The sequence below is a fragment of the Podarcis muralis genome, chromosome 6 (assembly GCF_964188315.1).
Source record: "Podarcis muralis chromosome 6, rPodMur119.hap1.1, whole genome shotgun sequence".
Classification (NCBI taxonomy): domain Eukaryota; kingdom Metazoa; phylum Chordata; class Lepidosauria; order Squamata; family Lacertidae; genus Podarcis; species Podarcis muralis.
Window position 1 is genome coordinate 20,582,978 of NC_135660.1, and position 27,616 is coordinate 20,610,593.

At 44.4% G+C, this 27,616-nt stretch overlaps 2 protein-coding genes across 2 annotated transcripts in view; one reads left to right on the forward strand and one right to left on the reverse strand.

Moving 5' to 3' along the window:
- Positions 1-27,616, reverse strand: part of GFM1 (G elongation factor mitochondrial 1) — a 38,040-nt gene that overhangs the window by 387 nt on the left and 10,037 nt on the right. Inside the window, exons 7-17 of the mRNA XM_028731406.2 lie at positions 24,128-24,282; positions 22,111-22,195; positions 21,796-21,933; positions 19,578-19,679; positions 18,891-18,947; positions 17,825-17,962; positions 17,260-17,342; positions 5,129-5,291; positions 3,707-3,851; positions 2,204-2,364; positions 1,008-1,061 (exon numbers count right to left, since the gene is read on the reverse strand). Of these exons, the coding sequence (XP_028587239.2) occupies positions 1,008-1,061; positions 2,204-2,364; positions 3,707-3,851; positions 5,129-5,291; positions 17,260-17,342; positions 17,825-17,962; positions 18,891-18,947; positions 19,578-19,679; positions 21,796-21,933; positions 22,111-22,195; positions 24,128-24,282 (1,281 nt within the window). The remainder of the gene's footprint in view (positions 1-1,007; positions 1,062-2,203; positions 2,365-3,706; positions 3,852-5,128; positions 5,292-17,259; positions 17,343-17,824; positions 17,963-18,890; positions 18,948-19,577; positions 19,680-21,795; positions 21,934-22,110; positions 22,196-24,127; positions 24,283-27,616) is intronic.
- LOC114597925 (latexin-like) lies at positions 8,649-17,781 on the forward strand. The gene is made up of 6 exons (XM_028731408.2): positions 8,649-9,050; positions 10,341-10,403; positions 11,828-12,005; positions 13,425-13,561; positions 14,375-14,437; positions 16,756-17,781. The coding sequence occupies exons 1-6, from the start codon at positions 8,664-8,666 to the stop codon at positions 16,852-16,854; spliced, it is 927 nt and encodes a 308-aa protein (XP_028587241.2). The 5' UTR covers positions 8,649-8,663; the 3' UTR covers positions 16,855-17,781.

Genomic DNA, 27,616 nt, shown 5'->3' on the forward strand with positions numbered 1-27,616 from the left:
GACAAGTTAAACAAATTCTTAACTCTATGCATCACACAAAACGTGACATCGTTTCCATGTAACACATGAAACGAAACACCGTAAATGCAGAAGTGGCACGGCAACCGTCGACTGCCTCTTGAGCAGGCCCCTGAGCTTACAAACCAGCGCTGATCAGTACGTAGTTACTCACTGGCGATAAAAGGCAGCAAGGGCACTGTCAGCTTCAGAGCATCTCAGTTTAAAACCAGGAAGATAAACATGCAGGACAATGTTAACATAAGGTTACCAGGCGTCCCCGTTTCCCAGGGACAGTCCCCGGATTTACAAATCAGTCCCCATACAAAATCCATTTAAGTTGAAAAGTGTCCCCGGAATCATTGGAAAAAATCTGGTAACCTTATGTTAACAGGAATAATGATTGAACACACGGGGTGTTACTAATTATAATGGATTAAGAAAGCCTCCAGACCAGAAAATGTAACATAGGTAGTGGTTGGCTTACTCCTATCATATGTCACAAAAATTGTCACTTTCTTGATATGCAGCTGCAATCTAACATCTGGGGGCTTATTCCAAGCCTGCAGCATGAGCACTTCAGACCACCCTTTACTCTGTGCTTCTTTGCCATCTACACCTTTACTTTCTTCACATTTTCTCCCGCTGCTTCCACCATTTTCCTTCCCCTCTCTTGATTCCGTTGGTCTCTTCCTCTTCTCCTCATTTCTCAGAATTGCTTTCCCAGACATTCTTTGCCTTCCCCCTTCAGCCTCCTTCCCAGACTTAGTCTACCCCTCGTTCTCTAGAGGTGCTTGCCTTGGTGCTCTGTGACGCTAAGAAAACTCAGCCAAACACTGTAGCCCAAGGCTGCAGCGCCATCCTCGCAAAGGACCTTTAGTGTGCTGCAGTAGGGATGTGGCTACAACACCAGAAACAGTAAACGTCAGCCAAAAATGCTTTCTACAAGAGAGAGATGTTTTGTTTTGTTTGTTCTAAAAAATAAGCTCAGAAATTATATATTCGCTTACCTCTGTGCACGACCTCAGTTCGTTAGAATATCCAAACATATTATTCAACGGCACCTGATGGCAAATGGAGAATGCATGTGATACGGATTTTGGTGGGAAGGAGATTATTTCATATTTAAGGAAATCTACATTGCATCCAAGCCACATTCAGAAGTCCCATGAGTGAGACTCTGCTCACTCTGCTAGTCTGAGCTGGGGGGTTGACTGCTGCAAGAACAAGGCGCTAGACTAGGGCTACCTAAACCCAATTTCGATCATCTCTCTCACTCCAAGCACGTTCCTCGGAATTACAAACCCAGAGTTTGGGAAACACAGTAGGCTAAGTGCACACACATATACTTTGCACAGGGCTAGTTCAAACGTAAATGACTCTGCTTAATAAATGCTGCTTTATTAAGCTGAGAATGGGCACTGGATCCACAAGTTCCCCACTAACCTCTCTCTCTGCATGCTGGTTTTAGCACCGATAACCCGGCTTGCTTTTAACCACAGTTTTCTGTTACATTTGGAATGGGAAATGGTGAGCCTTTATCTTAGCTTACTATGTAGGATATAAAGCCATATCCTGATTAGTTAAGGGGGGAGGGGGAGGAATTAAGCCACAGGGGTGTTTTTGTGTGTGTTTTTTGGAAGCAGTGAGAAACTCATTCAAATACCATGAGAAACTGGCTGAAATTAACTAGGACACAAGCACCAAAGGGGTCCAAAAGTCACTATAATAAACTGATTTGTGTCTGAACTGGTTAATAAAATTTGGGTTTTTAAATTTGATTTTACCATAAAGGACCACGACACTGATTATAGCTCACCCACCAGATAAACATTAACTGAGCAGAGAGGAATTCTTAATATATTGTGTTATGGGCTAGCCAGTTGGGTGGAAAGGAGAGTTAGGGAGGAAAGGGGTAGGCCAGCTCCAGGCAGGTTTTTTCCTCCCCATTCCAGGGCTGCATCCAAAGCCTCTCTTTATCTGCCTCTGGTGTGTCCCCAGGATGCCTCTTTTCCTTCTCCTCTGCAGCTGGGAGCACTGATGACAGAGGAAAGACAGTTTCGGAGATTTGCACAGCAGCAACCAAGAGGCCTCTGGACAAATCCTCCTAGTTCTGAGTCCTAAGCAGTGCTTTCAAAAATGTGGTTAGGTTCCCCTGGATTCAGTCGTAAAGCAAGAATAGTTGAGCAAGCTCAACAGCACCTACGTTAGCGTAGAGAGTGAAATAGCCTTCAGCCCCGTCCTGCCCTGTGATGATGCCATGGCGGCGATTGACTCCAGCAATCACTTCCCCTTGGAATTCGTTGGGTGCCACAACTTCCACAGACATAATGGGCTCGAGAATACACATGGTTGCATTTTCCAAAGCTGGGTCCAAAAGAAAATATGTTAGAACACTTACATTCGTATGTCATTTTTTAATTTTTATCTATACATTTCCCCCATTATTTTGAAATGAAAAAGCAACAGATAAATGCACACAGAGACATTAAACATCTGCAAGCAGCAGAACTGCTTGGGCATGTCAAAATCTATCACCTAACAATATTAGAATGAGTGTTGGTATTGAGTGCAGCAAGGATTACTTTTGCAAAGTTTTGGGAGTCACCTAAACAGACCAAAGGAACTGTGTAAATTGATTAAGAAAAAAACTGGAATGTATTAACTTTGGTTTAATTAACTGCTTATCAAAATGCACGACTATTAGCCATATTATATACACAGAACATCTATTTTCAGAGGCGACATAATCCCTGACGAATGCACGATGGGATCAGAAGACAACAGGGACAAATCCATCAGTGACAAATCCCTGGGCTATCTCCACTGGTGGATACAGAATGCCAGGTAATGTATATATGTTCAAGAAAAAATATTGAACAGGTACAAGTTAACATCAGGCCTGCATTTGTTTTCAATACAGTATCTAATAGCCAGGTCTCAATTTTGAACAAAAAGCCGTCTTTCATGTACTCATTCGTAATGAACCACTCTGTGATTTTCAAATGAAGGGCAGTATACAAATTTAATTAAAAAATAAAATGAACCACCAATAAATGTGCAATTAGTGCTAATAACACAACTATGCACTGAACAGAACAGAGATGAAATGTGTTTGGTGTTCAGGAGACCTATAGTCTAAGTATACCACAGAGGAGTAAGTGGAAAGACAGCAACAAGTCAGGCAGCACATTGAAGTCCAATAAACTGATTATTGCAAACGCTTTATTCCAGACATATATTATCTTGAGTTAGCAGATGCACACACATTATCATGGGAAAGAGTAGCAGCAGGAAGCATTGGCATTAACTATGGCAAGGAAAAGAAGGGGATGCGATGGAGTGACAGTCACGTTTGACCTTAATAGCAACGGTGAGGCCGAACAGGGAGAAGCAAAAGGTGTTCCCGAAATGAGAAACAACATGGGAGAAAACATGAAATATGCAAGTATGCATATACAGATCAATGAGCTTCCTCAGAAGGAAGAAGAGCTGGAAATTGGGCAGAAGTGGACAGCTTTAAAATGAAAGGAGGAAAATAAGCTTAAGGTTGATGCAGAAAACGCCAGAGCTAGACACAAAAGTGACGAACTTCATAGCAGCAACTGCACTATTCACAAAACTATTCCGGATAAACTGCAGGGGGGAAATGGAAATAGAGAATAGCTATGTGGTTAAGGTTGGAAGCGCCCCATCTCTGAAGCAGTACCTTGTTTCAAGGCTCCTTCACCAGCTCGGATGAAAGCGATTTCGTTGGAGTCCACCATGTGACTCGCACCGTCCTCTAAGACGAACCGTATCCCGGAAACCTTGTGAGCCGTCAAAGGGCCTTTTTCGCACGCCTCAAGGAACCCCTATAAAAGAATAGCCTCAGCATTAGCGACTTCAGTTCAAACGGTGGCAAGTCCTTTGACATGCAGGTGGCTGGAGGAAACGTGTAGACAAGTAGGCCTTTGCAGCCAAAATTACCATGCCCGACTTGAAAGGGAAAGGAGCAACAAAACCGTAATGTTAATAGTTCTCCGCAAACAATGGTTTCCAACAGCGCGGAAAACACACTCCCTCCCCCTTCTCTCTTTCCTGCACAGAGCAAACTCGAAACCAAAGAGATTGATGAACTAGCATTACAGGTATACCAACATTACTATGGTTGATTTCTAATTATTTATTTCAGTGTTTATATACCACTCTCATTTTTTAAAAAAAGACTGCAAGAGGAACTTAATAGAAATTAAATGCTGCATATAAAAAAGAGAAAACATCAGAAACCCATAAAATAAGATTCCACTCACTCACTCACTCACTACCCACAAAAATTCCACATCCACTTTCTCTCAGTCGACCTGCATGCACACTCACCCACAAACAGCCTCTGTACCTACAATGCTAGCTCAAAACCATGGTCTCTTAGCACACCTAGAACCCTGCTCCAAATTTCAGCTTATAGAAGTAATAATTAGTGCCAGTAGGATATGAAACAGATTTGAAGGGTACCTTACCAGAACCATCACCTTTTAAAAAAACAAAAATGAAACAGTAACCTTACCAAAAGGTAGAAGATACAGTCTCTCTTGTTATCAAAAGAAAGAATCCCTCTCTGCCTCCTTCACCAAGAGCAAGTCAACATGGACAAACTGCAGGCATTTATTTTACGATGATGGCAAAAGCTAAGCAGAATGCAATGGACCAGCCTATTTAGGGAATGCACTTAGGAAAGACAGTCAAAGGGCCCAAGGGCATTTAAAGCATGTTTTCCACAGAGATGCAAGCAGGAGGCAGAACCAAAGGAGCTTGCCGTCTACTTGAAGGCCCAAGAAAGAGGTACTAGAAATCCAGTGTCAACCAGACTAGTTTGCAATCACTTATGCATTAAGAATAAGAACGTATCTTTAATGCATAGGAGTGGTCTTTCTCTGCACTTTTATTACCTAGCAAGATTTTCTGGTGTGGGGGTGCCTGTGTGTGTACTTTTGAATTCTTTTTTCATTCCCTTGTATCTTGTTTTTACCATTTTCCTGCTTGGATCTCATCTGGCTTCATAGCCAACCTGTTTCTTGAGAAGATGCCCATCACCAGCTTGTGATCCTGTCAAAACTGCATTGACTGGGGAGTGGGGTGAGGCAGACCTCACCTTTTCAATGGCTGGCACAAACTGCTTTGGGATATTCGTTCCGACCGTCTTGTCAACGAATTCCACCTTGGTGTAGTCTTCTTCCTCCAGAGGCTCTAAATAGCCTATCACTTTGCCATACTGGCCTGCTCCACCAGACTGCCTTTTGTGAGTGAAGTCGAACCTGTGAAAAGACATGAACTCAGCAAAAAGAAAGGAAGGGAAGCAATGCCTATTCATTTTGCTCAGCACACATGCATAGCTCAAATCCTGGTCTTTAGAACTACAGGCAAACACACAATGTTCTCACCTGGGTGCTGGCTCCCACCTAACAAATAGCCAGAACTTCCCCGTCCCCATATAATCTCTTGTAGAGGACTGTATGGAGGAACCACAACCCAAACAAGCTTCTACAGCAGGGATGAGAAACCCCAGGCCTGTCTCTCCTCCACAACACTCCCCATTGGCTTTGCTTCACACCTCCCTTGAGTGTTTGTGCCTGGCTGGAATATGTCCTTGAACTCTGGTAATGCTTCTTGCTTGCCTGCCTCAAAGGCAGAAAGATCAGGTCTGCAAGTGTATATTGAAACTAGCATACTGTACTATTGCAAAATTCATATTCATTATTTTGCCCACACTGACATGTGACCCCCATGGAAGGCTGACCCAGAAGGGAGTGTAGACCTTGGGTTGAGAAAGATCCTTCCTCTCTCTACAACCAGACCATTTCCATGGTGGTATTTTTTGGAGCCTCTCCAGTTATGGAAGCAGCAACTGAGAGACTCCATGCAAGAGTCCTGCTCATACTGACATTTCCCCCATTCGACACCTAGCACAAGTTGGAATTGGCATAGAAATAAGTGGCCAGTCCACATGTCTCTGCTCTTCAAAGCAAAGGGCCTTACGCTGCCATGGTGACTCAGCCTGCCTAAAATCAGTCCCTCTGCACTCTGATTTGGCACAGGAACATGCATCTTATTGGGACAGGATGCTAAATTACTCTCTGGGCCAGTCGAATGCTCAGTCTCCAAGTTCCGCTGCATTTTAGAAAAGAGTCTTGAGAGGAAGGCCAGCCCAGAACACTTTGCTGCTGCAGGTGATAGCCAAAGATATGAAAGGAAGAAGGAGGAGGAGGAGGAGGAAAGGAGAAGACTAGGGTGGTTTAGATTTGATATCCCGCTTTATCACTGCCCTAAGGAGTCTCAAAGCAGCTCACAATCTCCTTTCCCTTCCTCCCCCACAACACTCTGTGAGGTGAGTGGGGCTGAGAGACTTCAGAGAAGTGTGACTGGCCCAAGGTCACCCAGCAGCTGCATGTGGAGGAGCGGAGACGCGAACCCGGTTCACCAGATTACGAGACTACCGCTCTTAACCACTAAACCACACTGGTATCCCTTTCTTGGCATCGAGTGAAGGGGACACAAGCTATTTCCAGCTGATATGATTGGAGCTTCTTTCGAAGCCCTATCTAACCTCTGGAACATCCAAACAGCTGGGACTGAGCGCCTCTCCCACTCTGCTGTCAGTGCAAATGAGGCTGTGTTTTGGCTGAAGTGCGTTTTTGCACCTTAGTCAAATGAGTATTAATTTATGCAAATTTATGCAGACGTCATCCTGAAATAAAGCATAGTTGTGGGAAGAAAACCTTATTTGTGGTTGTTTCCGATGAGGCATGCACATATTTTAGCAGGTACCCTCTTGCTATCAGCATCACTCCCTCCTGTGTGAGAGAAAAAGAGGAGTGCATTTTCTATGGGCCCTGAGTGGTGCTGCCAGACCATCTCCATTATGTCTTGGTAAAGCTGCAATCCTAACCCCATTTATCTGGGAATAAGCCCTGTTGAAGTAAATGGGATTTATTTCTGAATAGACATGGTTAGGATTGCACTACAAAGCTGTCCTATTGGCTAGGGCCAGCAGCTAAAACAAAAATGCTTGCTAATCAGCATCAGCATCTGTTCACTGTTGAAAATGAGATGATAATGCTGCATTTAACTTTCCAGAATTTTTTAATTGTATTGTTGCATATTTGTATGATTTTCTGAGCTGCTCAAAGAACTCTATGGGGTGGGGGTGGCCTGACCTATATACAGTGGTCCCTCAGGCTACAAACTTAAACTCGTTCTGGAGGTCCGTTCTTAACCCAAAACCATTCTTAGCCTGAGGCGAGCTTTCGCTAATGGGGGCTCCCGCTGCTGCCGTGCCGCCAGCACACGATTTCTGTTCTCATCCTGGGCAAAGTTCGCAACTCGGAGAAACTACTTCCAGGTTAGCGGAGTTTGTAACCCGAAGCGTTTGTAACCCAAGGTACCACTGTATATAAAAAACAAATACAGAAAGTACTAGACTAGTTCTTTTGTGTGAAGACTGCATTTGCTGGTTATTTTTGACAGCACAACCTTTTCTACTCCCAGTGGTAACAACAACAGCCCTTTATAGGAAACACAGCAGAAGTCCAGGACTTTATCACTGTGGCAATTTGGCAGCAATGTCCTCTTCCGCCCCCCAAAAAAGAGGAAAAAACAAAGCCCAAAGTTCATGCTCTTTCAAACTACAGTGGTGTGTGATGTATCTATTTAGTTTTGTAAAGCCTTCCATGGTAGGAATAGAGAAATAAACTGTCCAGTACAGTGGTACCTCGGGTTAAGTACTTAATTCATTCTGGAGGTCCGTACTTAACCTGAAACTGTTCTTAACCTGAAGCACCACTTTAGCTAATGGGGCCTCCTGCTGCCGCTGCATGATTTCTGTTCTCATCTTGAAGCAAAGTTCTTAACCCGAGGTACTATTTCTGGGTTAGCAGAGTCTGTAACCTGAAGCGTATGTAACCCGAGGTACCACTGTATTACAGTCTGTTACAGAGGTGCCTGGCGTGCTCTGGTCCATGGGGTCACGAGGAGTCGGACACGACTAAATGACTAAACAACAACAACACTTAATATCATTATTTTACTTATACTGGTTTCTCTAGCTTCCTTTGTAATTAACTCTTTACAGGGCTGAAACAGTGTGTTCCTTTTGTATTTTTACAAAGATTAATAAACCTAGTTTGTGTGCTTTTTAAGCCTCTCACCCCACAGCTGCCCCAAACGCTATGGATATTTCTTATTTCAGAACACTTCGGCTGCCGAGTTCATATTCCAGACGGGAAGCCATCTAGAGGCACAAAAAGGGATGGTGAGGCTCCATACGGCTTCGGAAGAATCAGGTTGCAAGCTTTTGCCGAAGTAAACCACCTTCATCCCAGTCCTAAACACACCTACTTGCTCCCTGGGAAGCATCGCGTTTTTGAAGCTGCGCAATTACGAACGATTCCTCTTGATTTCAGCGGGGTTTTATTCAGACGTCATTCTCGACCTCTGCCAAAATCCCTTGGCTGCGGTCCCGGGAATCCCATGAACTCCCAAGTAAACATGCACGGGTCGTCCTGTTTGTCCTGAGCGGCCCAATATATACACGGATCTTTGGAATTTTGACCTAATGGTTCATTTCCAAGCGCCCCCATCTCGACTCTCTTCCTTGTAGCTTCGCCGCGCAAGATCCACCCCCGGCCCAGATGGGGAGCCCGGGCGGACAGATGTTGCGCCTCTGCGCCCCAGCAGCCCCCGCTCGGCTCGCCCTCTTCCTCCTCCTCCTCCTCCTGCCGCCGCCGCCGCTTCCTGGTTCTCTCCCGCCGGCGGCGCAAGAAACCCCATTGTGCGCGGCGGCTGCTGCAGCCACCGCCCAGGCCCAGGCCCAGCCCCGCCGCCGGGCCCCCCTTCCCGCTCCGCCAGGGAGGAGCGAGCGGCGCCGAGGCCTCTCCGAGCAAGCCTCCATGGAGATCCCCCCGTCGCACTACCCGGCCACGCGAGCCGCCGGCGTGGTCGAGAACTACATCAACTACCAGCACGGCAGCCCCAGCAAAATCTTCGGCGTGCGGGAAGTGCGCCAAGCCAGCCGAGAGGTAAACGGGGCCGGGGATGGGAAGGCGCGGACAAAGAGGCGCTGCTTTCCCGCGCGCACGCTTCCCTGGGAAACAAAAAAACCCCAAACACCCCCAGCAAGACTTATGGCACCCTAAATGCTACCGCAGGGCTCTTCCTTGGTTTCGCTGCTGCAAAAGGCTGCAGCAAAAGTCGCGCTCCCCAGATTTAACTTGGAAGAAAGGCAAAGCATCTGGGCGCCTAAATAAAAAGGCGCTTGCAGAGTCTCCGCTGCTTTCTCCTCCTCTGAGCAACTTCTCTGCAAAGCTGGATTCCTAAAAGGGTTCGAGGCTGAAGACGCCAATCACTGCAGAGGGAGCAAGCGCGCGCACAACACCCTCTTCCCCATCTCTGCTACTTTTTAATCCAGGAGAGCGGGGCTCATCCTGGCCCGCGAGAAGCGGCACTTTCTTTTCAACAAGGCGCACAAAGAGACCAGGGGCTGCGCCCCAAGCGATCGCCATGATCGGCAACGACAACAGCTGTTGCTATAGCTTTCTCCTCCCTTTGTGCGCCACGTGGTCCAGCAGCGGCAAACCACCTGCCCCATCGATCGGTAAAAACGAAGTCCACAGAGTTATCTCGCCTATTCAAGGCGGAGTAAACTCGTTGCCTTAACCCTTCTTGTTCCACGCTTGCCTCTAATGCCAGTCTCCCATGGGCGGGCGGGGCAGGGGTAGAATCTATCACTGCTGCATTATAGGGATAAGCTGCAGAACCAGTTGCACTAAAAACAAATAGAAAGCCTGGTTGAACCTGGCAACTGTTTGCTGTCCACAAATAAGAGTGTTAACCTTTCCGAAACAGGCACACACCTGCAGAACTCCACCCCAAATCGTAGCTGGTAGAGAATGCCCCAGAAGCGTCTTTTGGACACTTAGCTGCAATACAAGAATTCTCAATGCGTCCTAAGCATGTTACATCCGTTCCAAAGTATAACAATGCTTTTTATCCACCTTTCATCTCAGCAAATGTTCTAAATAATGGGGTACTTCGAGGCAGCTGTACACTGCTTTTAAACACTGGGCACTAGCTAAAGTTAAGCATATTTTTACACCTCGCTGATTTCAACAAGGGAGTGTTAAGCTTACCTACTGAGATCAATGGGATTTAAACATGCTTGGCCTTTAAAAAAAATACCTTCCACAATAGGTTAACTTTTTTGATACGGATACTGAATACATAAAGAATACCCTCATATTGTTAGGGTCCCTGGCAAGTCCTCAGAAGTCGAAGTAAGAGAAACAACATGTACTCTCTTTCTACTTCAGGAAATTCCAGGTGTCGGGCACAAATATCGCCTGAAGTTTGCAATGGAAGAAGAACTTCAGAAAGTAAGTCCTGCTCCTTTGTTTGTTGTTAGTTGGGATTCATTTACGGCAAACCTCAAGAGGGTAAAGAGTAGACTGTATCACAGCCTGTATGATTCCTGAATGAGATTTCTCCAGCCATAAACTACCTGGAAACCACTTCAAAAAGCAGAGGGCTGGTTCTAGGACAAGTCGACAACACCACATTCTTAGGCTGGTTTCAACAGCCCCCTGGGCACCCTGATCCTAAATTCATTTATCAAGATGCTGCCAGGAGCCTAAAACTTCCATGCAACACGCAAGAAAAAGAAGGACAGGTTCCTGGCAGAACTTTGGGTTATCACCTCAAAATGAAAATCTGAGACTATTGCTGGTTTAGAGATTCAAATTCATCACTCTACGTGTATGAATCAGCCATTACAAACAGAACTGTGATAACCTCATGCATCACATCAGTCTTCAAAGGGGTAAGAAATCAAATGATGTACAGACTTGGAAGGGACCTTAAAGACCACCCTGCCAACACGGGAGCCCCACAACCACATTACAATAAGGAACTGCATGCAAGCCACTTATTTGTAGCAGAAGCATTCGTTGCTTCTAGAATGTAAAACTTCAAACATTTTATTTTAACCCTTTAAAAAATTAGTACCTGACCTTGGACCCCCCCCCCCCCAATTTCATATATGCTCCTTGAAATAATGGGGTTGCATTGACACAAAACCACATCTTGCTAATGGATCTGGTACCCTCTGACGGAATATCTAAACAAATGTTCCTGCTGTTTTTGCATAACAGTTCACATCACCAAGGAGCAGACAGCACACTGCAGCTCAAATCACCCATCGCAGCAGGAGTGGGGAACCTTTTTCGCCCCAAGGGCTGCAATCCCTCCTGGGCAACCTTCTGAGGGCCACATGCAAAAGTGGGTGGAGCAATGAATGCAGATTTTACCCCTGTACATTAGGCAAGTTTCAACACAAACTCACATACACCCCTCTCTGTTCAGACAATCAAGAGGCATTATCAGAGTTCAAAGACACATTTGAGCCAGGCAAAAACACATTTCTGGGGGGGCGGGGTAAGCAAGATGAGAGGTGTTGCCCAAGGAGAGTTCTGATGGCAAAACAGAAAGATCTAGGCCTGAATTACCCCTGCATTATAGGATGATTCCACAACAGGGGGAGATGCAATGTTCAATAGCAGAGCAACTGAGGAAAAGGGGAAGAGAGATAATACACAGAACACTTCTCTTGAATAGAGAGCAATATACAGTTATTCTGAGCAAGTATTTAGGTAACAGAAGGATATGGATATTCTAATAGTAATCATGGCTATTTTGGTTAGGTGATATTGGTAAACAAGGGCGAAGCAAAATGTGTTTATCATTAGAATAGCAAGCTCCTTCCAGTGAAGTTTTTAAACTTGTCCAATTATTTCTCCAACAGGGCAGTCCTGTGAACTGCACCGCTGAAATCCTGTATCATCACGGCGACCCACATGTCGCTCCCGAAGTGCATTATACAGTGGAAGGGGAGTTCGGGACAAATACAGAGGAAGCAGACAACAAGTTTTACAACAGACTCAAGAACCTGCCAGACCTATTAGAGGCACAAAATCTTCCAGGTTAAAATTTTTTTAAAAATGCAACTAGAAAGTAACCTTTATGAATGAGGTGTCAGTGTTGAACTTAAGGTTTTGAAGTAATTGGTAAATGTTGCCTGCAACAAAATGTTGCAGCGTCTCCTCCCTCCTAACAGGCATGCTTCTGTTTTGGATTCCATCCAGCCGTTTCCTCTACTCCCTTTTTTCCCCTTCAGCATTACGTATGGAGTATGCTCAGACATTAGGCCACTGTGATTTTTTGCTCCCTTTTGAAAAGGGTTTTTTGTTCCCTGAGCATGCTGTTGTTTTCTTCGTTTCTCAGTGACTCCATTTTGGTTGCCACTAGTGCTATTAGGAGGGAGTGGATGCTTGAATACATGTCCCACATCTTTTCTTTAGTTAAGGTACAGGCAAAGAATATGGGGCTCAAGGACCAGTTCTTTACTCCAGTCCCACTAAAGGATGAAAGCAGCAAAGGGCCAAGACAGAAAGTCTTGGTAGACCAGCTGAAGTTTCCTACATTGGCTGCCCCTGCTTTAAAGCAACTGCAACTAGATCTTAAACAAATGTAAAAGCAGAATGACCACTTGCGGGATTCAGCTACTGTATCAGATTACAAATAAAGTACTCAAAAATACAACTCGTTGCCATGTAAATAGGTGACTTGAGATGGTCAAGCAAGCTGATCAGCCAGAGACTGGAATGTGTCTGCAACAAGTAGCAAACTACACGAAGCCGTGTTATAGTACATTTAGTGTGTGCAACAGATCTCTGGTGCAGAATTTGGAGAGCCACCGCTTTCATTTTCAGTAAAGCAGGTGTAGTATCTCTATAGCCACAAATACGGAAACAGGTTTGCGGTACCAACATAGAGTGGACGCTCGGGTTGCGAATGTGATCCGTGCGGGAAGCACGTTCACAACCTGCAGCGGCGCATCTGCATACGCGCTGGTTGCGATTCGGCGCTTCTGTGCATGCGCAAAGTGCGATTTAGCGCTTCTGCGCATGCGCGACCACTGAAACCTGGAAGTAACCCATTCCAGTACTTCCGGGTTTCGGCGGGTCCATAACCTGAAAAAAAAGCAACCTGAAGCGTCTGTAACCCGAGGTATGCCTGTATTTCCAACAAGTTAATGCATGCCTTCTGCGGCTATGAGTCCCTTGCCCATGGTTCCTAGTCAGGATGGGCCAACTCACGCAATCCTGTTATTCCCAAACTTAGCTCTGCCTTTTTTCCTGCCACTGGTTGCCAAACAGAAATCCAAGTTCTGCATGAAAGGTGGAGTATTCAGATTGTGCAAAGTTGAGACACCTTTAATGAACTTTTTTTTTGGGGGGGGGGGAATTGGCACAGAATGCAATTTGTGTCTAGGAATTACTTAACCTATACATGCTTAATACTTTCCCAGTTCGATTCAAGCTATTTGTTTCTGTTGCCAGACAATTTCGGAAATGTCTCTGAAGAAATGAAGCCTGTTCGGCACTTAGCCTGGGTTGCCTGTGGTTACGTAATATGGCAGAATTCGACAGAAGACACTTGGTACAAAATGGCAAAAGTGCAAAGTGTCAAGCAAGTGGTAAGTGAATGGATCAAAGAGGGGAGTCTGACAAGTTGTCCTGTGGGAAGAAGAGTTCACAGTGGAGTGCAAAGTGAAAGTATTTTTTGAAGGAAGTCACAAAGTGGAGATTCACATGGGATTCTCAGTGTATACTTGCCTAAGAAAGCCTGGCATAATAATAATAATAATAATAATAATAATAATAATAATAATAATAATAATAATTTATACCCTGCTTCTCCATTTTGGCTTAATTTCTGTTAAATAAATCAGGACATGGTGTAATATAATATGTCAAGTGTGGTTGTTCCTCTGAGGTTGTATTTACCTAATTTTAAGGCCTGCTGTTATTATATCCTGATATGTAAAACCACAGAATTCTTTTTCCCATGACTGTATATAAGGCAACAGTGCATTTTACTTCCTCTTTAAAGGGAAACTCTTCTGTTCAGTTCTCCTGACCAAGCCCTAAAGGATTTCAGGTCACAAGAACCCAAAAGTACACAGAGTCTCCATAGTGATTTACTAAGACAAAAACAAGCAATGAGTCAGTTCTAAACCCATTAAATTGTTTATGGAAACGAGAGCATTCCTTCTTGTAAGGATAGAATCCCTTTTCAGAATTAAGGAACGGCAGTTTTAAATGATGGGTCTTTGCCTTCTGGATGTTAAAGGGAAGCAAGGAAGGAAACCTAGTTCCCTCCTGGTAGTTCAAGTTCTTCAGTGTTTCTACGCTCATTGAACAACACTTGAAAGTGGCTAGCTGTACATGGGTGGCAGCCGTACTTACTAAAGTCAGGGTATGTTTCCTCCCTCTTTTGTTGGTTGCAGAAAAGGAGTGATGATTACCTGGAATTTTCCTATGTGGTTCTGATCCATGATATTGTCTCCCAGGTAAGTAACAGAATTGTAAAGCAAATAAAGGAAGGGGCGGGGGGAGAGAAGAGGACCTTTCCTGAAAAAAGCAATCCTGGAACAGTGATCATCACAGTATCAGGATGTTAGGACAGGTAGGAGTACTCAGGGGCCCCAGAGCTGTTCACAGGCTTGTACCAGGATAGCCAGTGGAGGGCCCTGCATTAATATGGGACTCCCAACTCCCATGGATGATGGCACTTGTAGATGAACAATACCTGGGAGGACACATCATTGGCTAGCCCTAGGCTTCTGTGCAGTCTGCAGAGTACAGCAGAGCATGGGATAAAGACAGTCTGAAAAGCAAGGCACTGCCAACCTTCATGGTTAGGCACAGGTCTCGGCACTGCTTCAGAACCAGAACTAAGATCCATGATACGGAGCAACAGGATTCACCTTTCTCAGAATCTGTATTCATTTAAAACACAAGCGCACACACAAACTCAAGCTCAATATACTTCTGGCCACAAATATAAGACTAGAAGGGTGTTGTCAGTGCCTGCTGCACTCTCAGAAGTTAGATTCCCAAAGGTAAGGAATGGACCCATGGGGCAAAAGAGTTTGCAGGTTTTTTTGGACTAGATGACCCTTGCAGTCCCTTCCCACTCTACAATTCTATAAGCAGACTTCACAAAAGTGCAGGATTCCACCAAATGAGATTTTTTTTAAAGTAAATGTGCATAAACTATATGTGTCACAGAATGCATGGTGCAGAATTTGCATTGCCTGTTAAGGTTGCAACTTTTGTCCCACTGATTCATCAGCAATCTGATCTGCAGTAATTAGCATCAGTTCACTCCTACCATGAAAGCTTCACTTCCCGAATTTTACAAGCCAGCCTTCCACTAAAGGCAGAGGATAAGGCTAGGCTGTGTCCACCTCCACCCTGGCCGATTAACCAACCCTACTTACCTAGATTACAGTATGCATTTATTTATTTAACGTGCAGAGGACACAAACACACACAGCCCTGACTATATCCTAACTTGAAGCACCCTGTCTCTTTAGTTGCATTTTCCTAACTTTACTAGCTGAGCACTCCAAGAAAAACCAGCTCTAGGCAGTCAGAACCCTCAAAACAGCACACAGTGGGGAGAAGAGGGGAGATTGTTCAATATAGCAAGCAGAAATTCCACCGAGAGGTTCTGTCATTAGAAGGCTCCTTCTGTCAGAGGAAGGCTTTGGATTCAAACCGTGACCCCTCCCAGATTAACCCCAGCTGTGCCATAAGCAGAGAACAGGAGTGAACAAAATGCCCACGTCCATCTCGTGGGTGGGTGCCTATTCAGCAAATCACTCTAGATCCCCCAACTATGCAAAAGTGCATGCTACACAGGAAGGCAAAGCTTAGCCGATCTGACATCAGATATGTAAACTTGTTGATCCACCATATTGCAATTGTACATACCTGCACACAAATCACAGTGCAATGAATCACTTTTCATCTAGTGACACCTCTTATGTACCACAAATGCCTTGTATTGCAGAGAGCTTGTGTCTCCCCCTCCTACCCACCCCAGCTTCTCTCATTTAGATTAAGGTGCAGGAACCAGAATGGTTATATAAGAATGCAACACCAAGCCAGAGGTACAAAGGAAGCCCACAGGAAGATATAAACCAGGGGTCAGCAGCCTAAGGCCCATGGGCCGGTAGCGGCCCTCAAGGCTTGTCTAACCGGCCCATGGTGACCCCTGCCACGGGCTCTTACCAGCGCAGCGCGGCGACTGACTTCCGGGTTGATTGCGCCTGTGTGCATGCCCACGGGTGCTCCTCTGACCTGGAAGAGTGCGTATGTACACACGCTCCGGCCCATCCTCAGATAAGGTTGCCAACCTCTGATATAAACCTTATTCCCAAGTATCGTGAGAACAAAATTTGTAGATGATGACCTAGTGAGGCTGCTGTCTATTGAACACTTCTGGTTGCATGGTTCCCTATGTGCATGAATTAGGCAGAGAGCACGCCTATATTACAGGTTTGAAAAGTCAGCCTTGAAACAACACAGCATGAAACAGTAGGATGTGGAGGAACTACCTGGCAATATTTCATTGAAACAATTCTCTCCTTTTCCTGCCATCCACATTCTTGATTGCCTTGCTCTATGAGAGTCACTGCACTTTATTAAGAATTCCAGAGTTGGAAAGAGGAGGAGGAACGAAATGTGACCTGGCCCGAAGTTACTAGATAGGAAAAGAACGTGATTTTCCAGATATGCAGAGATAACAACCCTGCTCCTTGGTTTCTCTAATACCCTGGCTGTTCTAACATTTGGGCTTTTTCTTTTTTGTAATCCACAGGAGATTATTCCTTGGCACATGCAAGTTTTATGGAACCCGCAGCATGGAGTTAAAGTCACACGGAATAGCCGTCAGCCAAAACGTGCGGCACAGGATTAGTGGCCACAACTTCGACCCTACTACAGTGGTACCTTGGTTCCCGAACAGCTTAGTTGTCAAACAAATCGGCTCCCAAACACCGCAAACCTGGAAGTAAGTGTTCTGGTTTGTGGACGTTTTTCGGAAGCCAAATGTCCGACGCGGCTTCCAATTGAGTGCAGGAAGCACTTGGTTTTCAAACGGTTTCGGGAGTTGAACGGACTCCCAAAACGTATTAAGTTTGAGAACCAAGGTACCACTGTATTAGAGGTTGTTCAGATGTCTTTAAAACAACTTTGTACAGCTAGAGGAAGGGCTATAAAATAGGCCTACGCAGGTTCAGAAACCCCTACATGTATAAGGACCAATGCAAATTATTTCCTGGCCTCGGTGTGGTGCCTCTCACAGGCCAGAGTGAACACTTACGGTACAGTTGCCACAATGCTCTCTCTGAACGCTACTTTAGGCTTCCCGGTCTCACAAGGACAACCATATTCTCTTTCCATTCTCTAGGTAGAAACAGCACCAAAAAAAAAAAAAACAACAACAACAACAAAAACCCTGATTAAAATGTGTTGCCAAATGGGTAGCGCTTAGCATGATCTCACCTAATTATTCCCGAATGCTACCTACAATCACTGGGAAAATGTCCATCTGTAGTATCTCTCTAGTTAATTAGAGCTTCTTATATCTGGACCAGATAGAAGTCCACCCACCCAGAGCAGATTTGGGGTTTTTTGAGTAATTTTTTGGTCCACATCCTGTACATATGCAAAATTTCTGACCTTCTATATATACTTCATGAGCGAGAATCACAAAAAATTGTTAGCACAGACCCAGCTGAAGAATTACAAACAGCACTGTATAATTTATACATAGCCTGATATGAAGCTGGGGAGCACAACTAAACTATAAATGCTGAATTAAATAAATACTTTTGCCAAGTGAGACTCGGTAGCACACTTGACCAGTGCAATCTTGTAACAATCACCTGTGCATAGATTTCCAGGTGCAGTTCTCCCATTCCTGAAACAATGGTCTCTTTGCTCTCGCTGTCAAAATGAACTCTGAAAGTGGGGTCTTCCCTCGTGAAGCGGTTAATGCCTTTTGAAAACTTATCCAAGTCATTCTAGAGGGGGCGGGGAAATAAAACAAGGGTAAATTAATGTCTTTCACATCACTGAGTATAACAAGATAGTCAAAAGTGCTGGGGTTACAGGACAAAATCCCATTAAAAAATGGAGCTAGATGGTTTCTATAAACTGTAGGGTATCAATGGAACATGTTGGCTTCAGAGCATCACAAACCTGAGACTGCTCCACTCAGTACTGCATTGACAAATACTGTATTTTTCGCTCTATAGGACGCACTTTTCCCCCTCCAAAAATTAAAGGGAAATGTGTGTGCGTCCTATGGAGTGAATGCAGACTCCTTGGCTTCAGCGATAGCAACGCGGCGCCTCCGAAGCGCACAAGGGAGCGCTCCTTCCGCGCTCCGGAGGCTTCACATTGCTTTCGCTGAAGCCAGGAGAGAAAGACTCTCCTGGCTTCAGCGAAAGGAACCTGAAGCCTCCGGAGTGCAGAGGGAACTCGTTCTGCGAAGGCTTCAGGGATAGTCTGAAGCAAGACTCTCCTGGCTTCAGCAGAGGGAGAGCTGCGCAGCGCCCCTTCAGCCAAGCGGGATGAGAAATGGAAGGGGCTCCATTTCTCCTGCCGCTTCACTGAAGGGGCGCTGAGCAGAGAGGGGGAGGTTTTATTTTTTTTCTTATTCTCCCCCTCTAAAACAAGGTGCGTCCTATGGTCGGGTGCGTCCTATAGAGCGAAAAATACGGCAAATACCCAACTAGGATTGATCACACAAAATTGCCAGGGCATCAAGCCTATTGGAACACTGCAGCAGGAGAACCACCACACCAAAGGCTCAGCTTCTCCCGAACACAAGAACCAAATGCAACAGAAACTTTACAATTTTCCTCCAAGAAAAATCAGATCACAACATTCCTTACAGATTCAATAAAACTTTTCCTATTCACCCTGGTTTGGATTTCCGATGCCTACCTTGTTTGATGGCTTCATTGCCACTGAAATGACAGGATCAGGGACATGAATAGATTCCTATGAAAAGGAACACGAGAGAGAAACCAAAGAAGCATTTGTTAATATAAAAACACTTGAAAATTATCTTTCCAGATAATTATCTTTACTTTTAACACTCAAACCCACAGGCAGCCTTCCTCTTTCTTTTTAGGACCTGAAATTGATGGGGTTTGTTAAAACAAAAGTTTTGTAATAAGGGATCAGATCCTAGTTTGTAGTCGGAAATTAAACGACAGTTTCCCTGTTTAGATGTTATGGATAAATCAGAATTTTTTTCATTATGGCATTTAAGAGAAGGGAGGAGAGAAGGAAGCAGGAGCGGGCATAGTACTTATCTTAATAAACTGAGATTGCTACATCTGTATTGTGCTGTACTCTTCATAGAAGGGCTGGATGATACATTTCTGATCATGCTCATTCATTTCAACAGAATGCACAACTGACGTTAGCATAAACTGATTATACTTGTAGGTATTTTTTTAAAAAATAATTGTAAAAGCTGTAAAAGCAGACTCAAAATAAAACCTTTTTTTTAAAAAGTGAAAGTTTCTTTAGTACAGAGGATATTTAGATTAAGGAATAACATCTGAATTGAGATTTTAAGAAATATAAAAAGAACACACAGTTCAGTTCAGAGGAGGAACTTACCATGGAAAGGTCAGTGTTACATTTTTCTGAAAATGTATCCCCACTAGCACAGTCGATGCCGAATAATGCACAGATGTCTCCTGCATAAACTTCTTCCACATCCTAGCAGAAACAAAACAAAAAAATAGCATTCTATGTGCTTTTTATGGTATTGGGCAAGAGTGCAACCATTCTACAGCAGTGGTAAGACCTGCATGCACAGTCTACCCCTGATTATAACAGGGTTCTCCTAGATTCCAAGCTGCCACTAGAGGCTCCCAGTGTTTCAGTGGCAAGGAGTACCTATGCCCTTGTTCCAGCTGGCTGACAAATTATAGCCATCACTACCATAGTCTAGGTTTTTGATAAACTCCTAACTAGACTACTGCAATGAACACTACGTAGGGCTTCGCTTGAAGACAGCCCCAAAGCTGCAATTGGTGTACAATGCCACTGCCCATTTGTTGTCTGGGGCAGTAAAATGGGATCGTGCCACGCTGATCCTGAAAACTCACTGCTAAGCAGCAAAGTCTGATTCACGCTGACTGGTAAAGCTACCTGTCAGGAGTTAGATAATCACATTTTTTCTGCTGGATTAGCCAACATGTCAAGACAGTAGTAACCAGAGAAAGATGAGGAAGAGGATCAGGAACTAGGATCAGGAACGAGTGGCTTCCAGAGAGGATGGGGCGACTGCCAATATGACAAAAGCCATTTCATTAAAAGCGTTTTTACTATCAACTTGAAAGCTAACTTTTGAGACTGTACTAAGATGAACTTGGAGACAAATTTAGCCCTTAAGAATAATTGAAGAATGGCCCATTTTGGCCTTACTGTTGAAAGATCTGTTGGCAGCCATGCTGACATCCACTTCCAGCTGTTTTTATAGGGTTGTGATGCTAACTGGGTGTGAAGACATCGACTTGAGATTCCCCAGGCAGACATTTTATAACATCATGGGAATGTCTCAATTTTTTCATTTTGCGAAGAAAATGGGTTCTCAGGGCAAGGGGTGGATAAAATAGGGGAGCAGTTATGGCAGAATGTTAATTGTTATATAACAGGCATGTCCAACAGGTCGATTGCGATCTACCGGTTGATCGTGGGGTGTCTGTGGTCTATCACCCCCCCAAAAAAAGCTCAACAGCTCTGGTGATTCCTCCCCAAAACAAGCTCAACAACTCAACCCAATGGGTAGATCACTGCCAGTTTATTGATAGAGGGAGTAGACTGCAGTCTCTTGGACGTGCCTGCTATAGAAGCCTTCCTGAGCTTGCAGCTTTGGTCAGCAGCTGTTTGGTTTTTCCAAAAGAGGAGCACGTATTGAATGGAGCAGCGAAGGCTGGAGAGCCAGCGGCAACACCCTCCCATGGTAGCTGAGACTCGGGCAAAGGGCTCTTTAACCTCTTCCTCCCCAGTGGGAACAGAAACTTTAAAAGGGCTCTTGATGACACTGAACAGCAAGAGCTGTATCTCCATCTTTCCATCTTCTACATCCTGTCTGCCTACACTACATAAGGCATGAAATGCTGCTGTTCATACTTCTTCTCAATTCACATGGGAGAAAGCAGCTACAGAGAGGTGTCCTCAGGATCAAGGGCGAAACTGAGGGAGGAGATGGCAACAGTACTGCGCTGTACAGTCGAGCAGGGTATCAACTGAAAACCATATAGATGTTTTTGGAGAGGAAACAAATTTTAGGTGCAGCATTTATCTGCAAATAAAATCCCACCGCACAGGCAAGGAACTGAAACACCTTTAACTAGAAATGCCTTCTCTTTGACCCAGATTGCATACAAAGAATGCCGTAGCGAAGTGGTTCCCAAACCCCTTTTTCCTCATGGACCACTTGAAAATTGCAGGTGGCCTTGGCGAATGACTTGATGACTATTCTACTTGTTGCAGCGACAGTAATATGCTGGGCTTGCTGCGGTATGCTTTGCAGGTGTATTTCTATTGCTTCTTTTATTTCTTATATTGCATTTTCTTGCATTACACTTTGCATCCCATAGAATCTGAATCGTTACACGACAGAATACAACATAAGAAATAAAAGAACAAATACAATTTAAAGATCAATATGAGTATTTGATGCAGACGTGATAGGAACCACCTGACTGAAACTCGCCCAGGAGCCAGAGTTTGGGAACCCCTGCCTTTGTTTAATTTCTTCACTGAATGGAAAGGGATTGAAGTGGAATAAAATGCCTCACAGACTGGGTTTTGCCTCGATATTCACCTCCATCGTGTCTGCATGCATGCGGACCAGTCTTGGCACCCGAACCTTCTTCCCAGTCCTGGTATTGTAGATGGAATCGCCTTTCTTCAGCATCCCCTGATAAACACGCACGTAGGTGAGCTGTCCAAAACGCCCAGCCTGCAAGCGGCAGAAAACAGCAGCCAGTCAATCGAGGGAGACAAAACTTTAGGAGAAGCAGAGGGAATCAGCGCACACACATCCTGAGGTCTAGAGCAAACGGCCCCTAGCAGCCCTGTCCCAACAAGGTTCAGCTCAGTGGTCCTTAGTTAGAAAGTTTTGTCGGAGGAGACCTACCTCGAGTTTAAATGCCAGGCCCAAAAAAGGCAAGGAACTGTCTCTGGCAGAGCTCAGCGAAATCATAGATTTTTCCTTGGAATCCCTTGAAGAGGAGAAAAGTTAAGTTTAAAATGCAATATTTCTATGGTACTTCTCAATCCGTTCTTGTTGTGGGGATCTAAGGACAATCTAATGAGCAGCCTTAACAGGCTCTGAAGACCAATGGCAGATGTAGAATTATTACTAAGAACAGCCTTAGTTGGGTTTATGTCCTTTTTGTATGTGTTTACCAGTTAAATCCATCCTACCTAGCTTCCGTGCAGGTTTTTAAAGGAAAACCCTTAAAAATCCACATGAATTGTGTGTGTATCCTCACCTTTCCCCCAAAGGAAAATTTAAGAGGGGGTCTCTCCTTTCTTCCTTTGCAGATTTTAGCCACTTGGAGTAGCTAATGTATGCTAACTCCTGCTGCATGGATTTAAAGAGTTCTGCAATTCCCCCTGGAAGCGATGGGCATAAAAATATGTCATTGATCTCAGAAAGAGTGTAAGGGGGAAATTATGATTGTCCCCCTGGGTCCAGCAGCTTCCCCACCCGCCATGCAATCTCCCTGAGAGTGACTGCATGTCATCACGTCCTGTTGCTGCCAGGGGGAACTGGAGGCACATTTTCAACCCACACAGCCAGATCCACATGGGCTAACTGATTCCAAGTAACTAGTACATGAAAGTAAAGCCCAAAGGGTCAGCTCTCAGGTCACCTCATTGGGGAATCGGGCAGGAGTCTTACTCAATCCACACGTCCAAGGAGGAGCAGGTAAGGTGTCTGTTATAGAATCTGAACTCACCAAATTCCTTCTTAAGAATTCTTAGGCTTGATTTTTAGCAGAAACGTGCACTGCTGGAAGTGTAAGTGAATTAAGGCGGATTTAATACCTATCTTTTGGAGTTGTAAAAAACCCCGATGCATTTCTGGAGAGAAGCACCCAAATATTATACGGACAAGTACAGGCTATGATCTCCCGAGAAATCCTAAAATTCTCCTTTAGATAACTTCATTCTGAAGTCGTTAATACTGATTTACAGCTGATTACTGCACCGCTAACATACAGCAAAACAAGTGTATTTCACAAAAACAGAAAAATAAAGACATTCCCATAACAGGATAAGGAAAATCTGGTGAACTCTCTTAATGCTATAGCTTACATATGAGAGAAACACAATGCATAATAATGAAGAAAAGAAACTTATTGAGAGAGGGGCCTTGTTTTTGCACTATAGAATGACAATGTAAATGACGCTGTTTTTCCTTTTAATTTATTCATGGTACTATAGGTTTTCTTTTATGTTGCCCTATTCCCACCTTCAAGTGTCATTTCCCTTTCCTATAATTGCTGCATATACTTACTCTCTATTTTTGAAGTTGTTTTTTTTTTTACTGAAACATAAATAAATCTGCAAGATGCCTCTAAGCATCTTGCAGTATTAGATTCTGTAGGGACAGCCAAAAGGGTTTTTAAAATAATAATAATGATAATAATAATAATAATAAAAAGAGAGCGCTGAAGGTAGCTTAATAGACACATGCCCATTTCTTTTGTCTAGTGTCACCTCTAATCAAACGAAGTTTCCAGGGTTTTAAAGGACTACAAAAGCCAGCAAAGCTCGTTTACTAGAGACAACAGTGGGATGAGCATCCACATCACAAGCAACAATGCCTCTATTATATCACCTTCTGTTCTTTCTTTTTTAAAAGCTGCCTGATTAATCACTGGGGATGAGAACAAGAAAAGACCTACAGCTTTTGATGTGTCTGCCACCTACAGGCCAAACAGGTGTAGCCACCAGCTTAGGAGACGAAAGCATGCCTCAGACAAAGTGGGCTTTATCTTACAAAATCACTGCCTTTTATCCTCAACCGTAGCACAGGGTACTTAGTGGCCAGGTTATAAATAAATATAATTTTTTCTTCCAATTTAGAAAAAAAAAAAGGCCTATGCAAACTAGATCTGTTTTCCTCTACTTTCTGTACTTACTCCTGGTTGGAAATCGCGTAGTTCTGGACTTCGGATGGGTTTGGGAGGTATTCCAGAACAGCATCCAAGAGAGGCTGCACACCTTTGTTCTTCAGAGCACTTCCTACCAGCACAGGTGTGAAGGCTTTGCTGAGTGTTGTCCTTCTGATTGCAAGCTTGGGAGAAACAGAACATTCACAGCGTTAACAGCTGGGTTCTTAAGGGCACTTGGCATGCAAGAATACAAAGCATCATGCTTTCTGTTCCCCACCAAATGAAAACAATTGTAAGAAAAGCAATGTTTGTGACTACACGATACAAAGGGGGACTTTTTCAACTGTGGAAAGAAGCTTTAAAACAGGACACCAGCTCAGTTTTTAAACTGAACAAAGAGGCTTCCCTGAAAGGTTTGCTGTCTTTACGTATCTCAGGAGGTGGACAAAATTCACACAGAAAACAAGTCCTTAGTGTAATCATCACACTTGCATTTGAGTGCGAATGTCATGGTGTCGAGGTTTAACCTACTAGATGCAAGAAAAAGCAAATGCCAAAAGGGAAAAGAAAAAAGAAGAAGAGAAGAAGAGTTTGGATTTGATATCCTGCCTTTCACTCCCCTTAAGGAGTCTCAAAGCGGCTAACATTCTCCTTTCCCTTCCTCCCCCACAACAAACACTCTGTGAGGGGAGTGGGGCTGAGAGTCTTCAGAGAAGTGTGACTGGCCCAAGGTCAGCCAGCAGCTGCATGTGGAGGAGCGGAGACACAAACCCGGTTCCCCAGATTACGAGACCACCGCTCTTAACCACTACACCACAAGCACGCATAAGCACAAAGCTGCTACCAAGTAGAAACCAGGATTTGTTGGGCTTTAACAAGTTGGAAGAAAAGCCGCAGCCAAGCTTGCATTGCAGCGACTACAACTGGAACAACGCTAACAGGTTTGAGCCCCACATTGAGCAAAAAATTCCTACATTGCAGGGAGTTGGACTATATGACCCTCGTGGTCCCTTCCAGCTCTACAGCTCTATGATCCTATCAACCTGGGATAGTTCAGTTGACATCCCTGTGTTGTGACAGGGGAGAAAACTCTGTGTATATCTGTAATTGGTGCAGCAGCTGTCGTTTCAGCTCTAGCCCTGCTCTTTCCTGTCGGGGCCCAGCCTGGACCTGCCACCAGATGTATTCCTCTCTAGACCTGTCTTGCCCTTCTTATGCAGAGCTTAGACAAAATTTTATAGACCCACTCCTATGTCAATTTAGCTTCCTACCCGGAGAAAAACAGGTTTTACACTTGCTGAATAATGTCACTAGAGCTATACCTTCCTTGGTGGCCAAATTTCTTTTTTTAGCTTTTAAGCGTCACAAGACTATAATTGACTGTATTGATATGGGGCTATCTGTTTAGCCCATTTTAGTGTTGGCTAAGTTCTAAAATCTTCCTGGATGTTTTAACTGTGTATTGACAAATGTATATTTTTTTTCTGACTGACGGTCGAATAAAAGGCTGACTGGCTCTAGACCTGTGCTCAGGGCCTCCAAGATCAGCGGCTCAAGCTAGGAAAGGGCCAAGAGCCAAACTCCTGTGACTGATACCAGACCTGGCAAACCTAAAGGTTTGATACCATCTGTCAGACTGGAGAGGCCAGCCCTGTACATCCCTATTCCCTTCTAGGTTGGATGAGGACTCTGGCTCCACATTACCTTGGCAGGCCAGATCTGAAGTACCAAGTTTAAGCCCTCAAAGTACCTGATCTTCCTTCCTCTCCCTGCAAATAGAATATGGCATATCGCAGACAGGAGACCAAGATTAGCACCCTGACTGGAAATATCTATGTTCTATTCACAGAAACTGCAACTCCCTCCTTGCCTTTCCCGCCCCCCCCCTTTATTTCTGCAGATGACTTTTGTACCGTGACTTCAGCAGCTGCGGCACACCAGTCAGGGTTTCAACCTCAGGAGTAATGTTTTGCTGTCAGCAAACGAGATGTTTATTTAAGTCCATGATGCCTAATGAGCACGCAAGAAGAACCCAATGCGTTTTCCATGAAAAATTATTTTAAACCAGAACTTGGCTGCCTGCCACAGGCTAGAAATCCATCACTGGGGACAAATTAGCACAAACAAACCTGCCTCTTGGCCTTTCCACAGCCATTAAGTAATTTGTACTTAATTAGCTCTGGGAGAAGGAAGGCAGGGGGAGACAAGGCCGCTTTGAACCAGAAAACTGTTTTTGCCACCCATATGACAAATGATTTTAAGATGATGCTTTTTTCATCTTAGATGCAGAGCCACAGAACGAATCGACTACTTTGACCACATGCACATCACACCTTTAAAGCACTATGAGAACACTTTAGACAGCCATGGCTTCCGCCCAAAAATTCTGGAAGCTGGAGTTGGTTAAAGGGGCGGAGAGTGACAGTTCACAAAGTGGCTTAACAATCAATCTCTCTTCCAAGGGAACTCTGGGAATTGCAGCTCTAAGAGATGAATAGGGGAAGCATAACAACTCTCCGTGCCCTCAACAGACTACAGTAAATTGTTATCATTTAAATGTGTGGTGTGGCTGTGCCCATAGCAGCATGCTTACATGTCCAAGAAAATGCTTTAAAAAATGTTGCTATGTATCCCCAACTCTGTAAGAGGAATATTTCTCTTGAAGACTCCAACCAGGCTACAAAAGGAGCCTTGTAGTCCTCTTCATGCTTTCTTTTTTTTTTGGGGGGGGGGGGCTGTCAGAAAGGGGAGGGGGAAAGGAAAAAGCAACCTTTTCTCTTTTGCACGTGAGACTTTCCCCTGCTGTGCTAAACACAGCTGAGGTGAAATACCACGGAGAGCTAACGCCAGTCAGAACAGACAACACTGAGATAGCTGGATAATAGACTTGGTATAAGGCAGCACCCCAGCATTAGAAGACTCTAGTTTGAGAGTGTCAGCCCCAAATCCTAGCATGTTATAAGTATATAGCACTGCAGGCAGGGTTCTGGGGAGCTTCCTCATGCAATGCCCCAGTAATATGCAGGGAGCGAAGCCTTTGAGCTCACAGTTACAGATAGGTAGCCGTGTTGGTCTGCCATAGTCAAAACAAAAAAAATTCCTTCCAGTAGCACCTTAAAGACCAACTAAGTTAGTTCTTGGTATGAGCTTTCGTGTGCATGCACACTTCTTCAGATACACTGTATCTGAAGAAGTGTGCATGCACACGAAAGCTCATACCAAGAACTAACTTAGTTGGTCTTTAAGGTGCTACTGGAAGGAATTTTTTTTGTTTTGAGCTCACAGTACAACTGCCCTCAACCCTAATATTCCCTTTTAGGGTACTTGCTATATCTATATCTAGTAGACTGTACCACTCCAGTTTCCTCCTCCCCCCTGCCCCAAGTGACATCTCCACATTCCTTACAGCTTGGAAGTTCACAGGTGCTCGCTGGTTTCTTCAGGTTTTTAAAAAACACCCTTCCTTCTTTCAATTCGCAAATGTGCGTACGCTTGCAGTCCTAGGAAGTCCCCCGA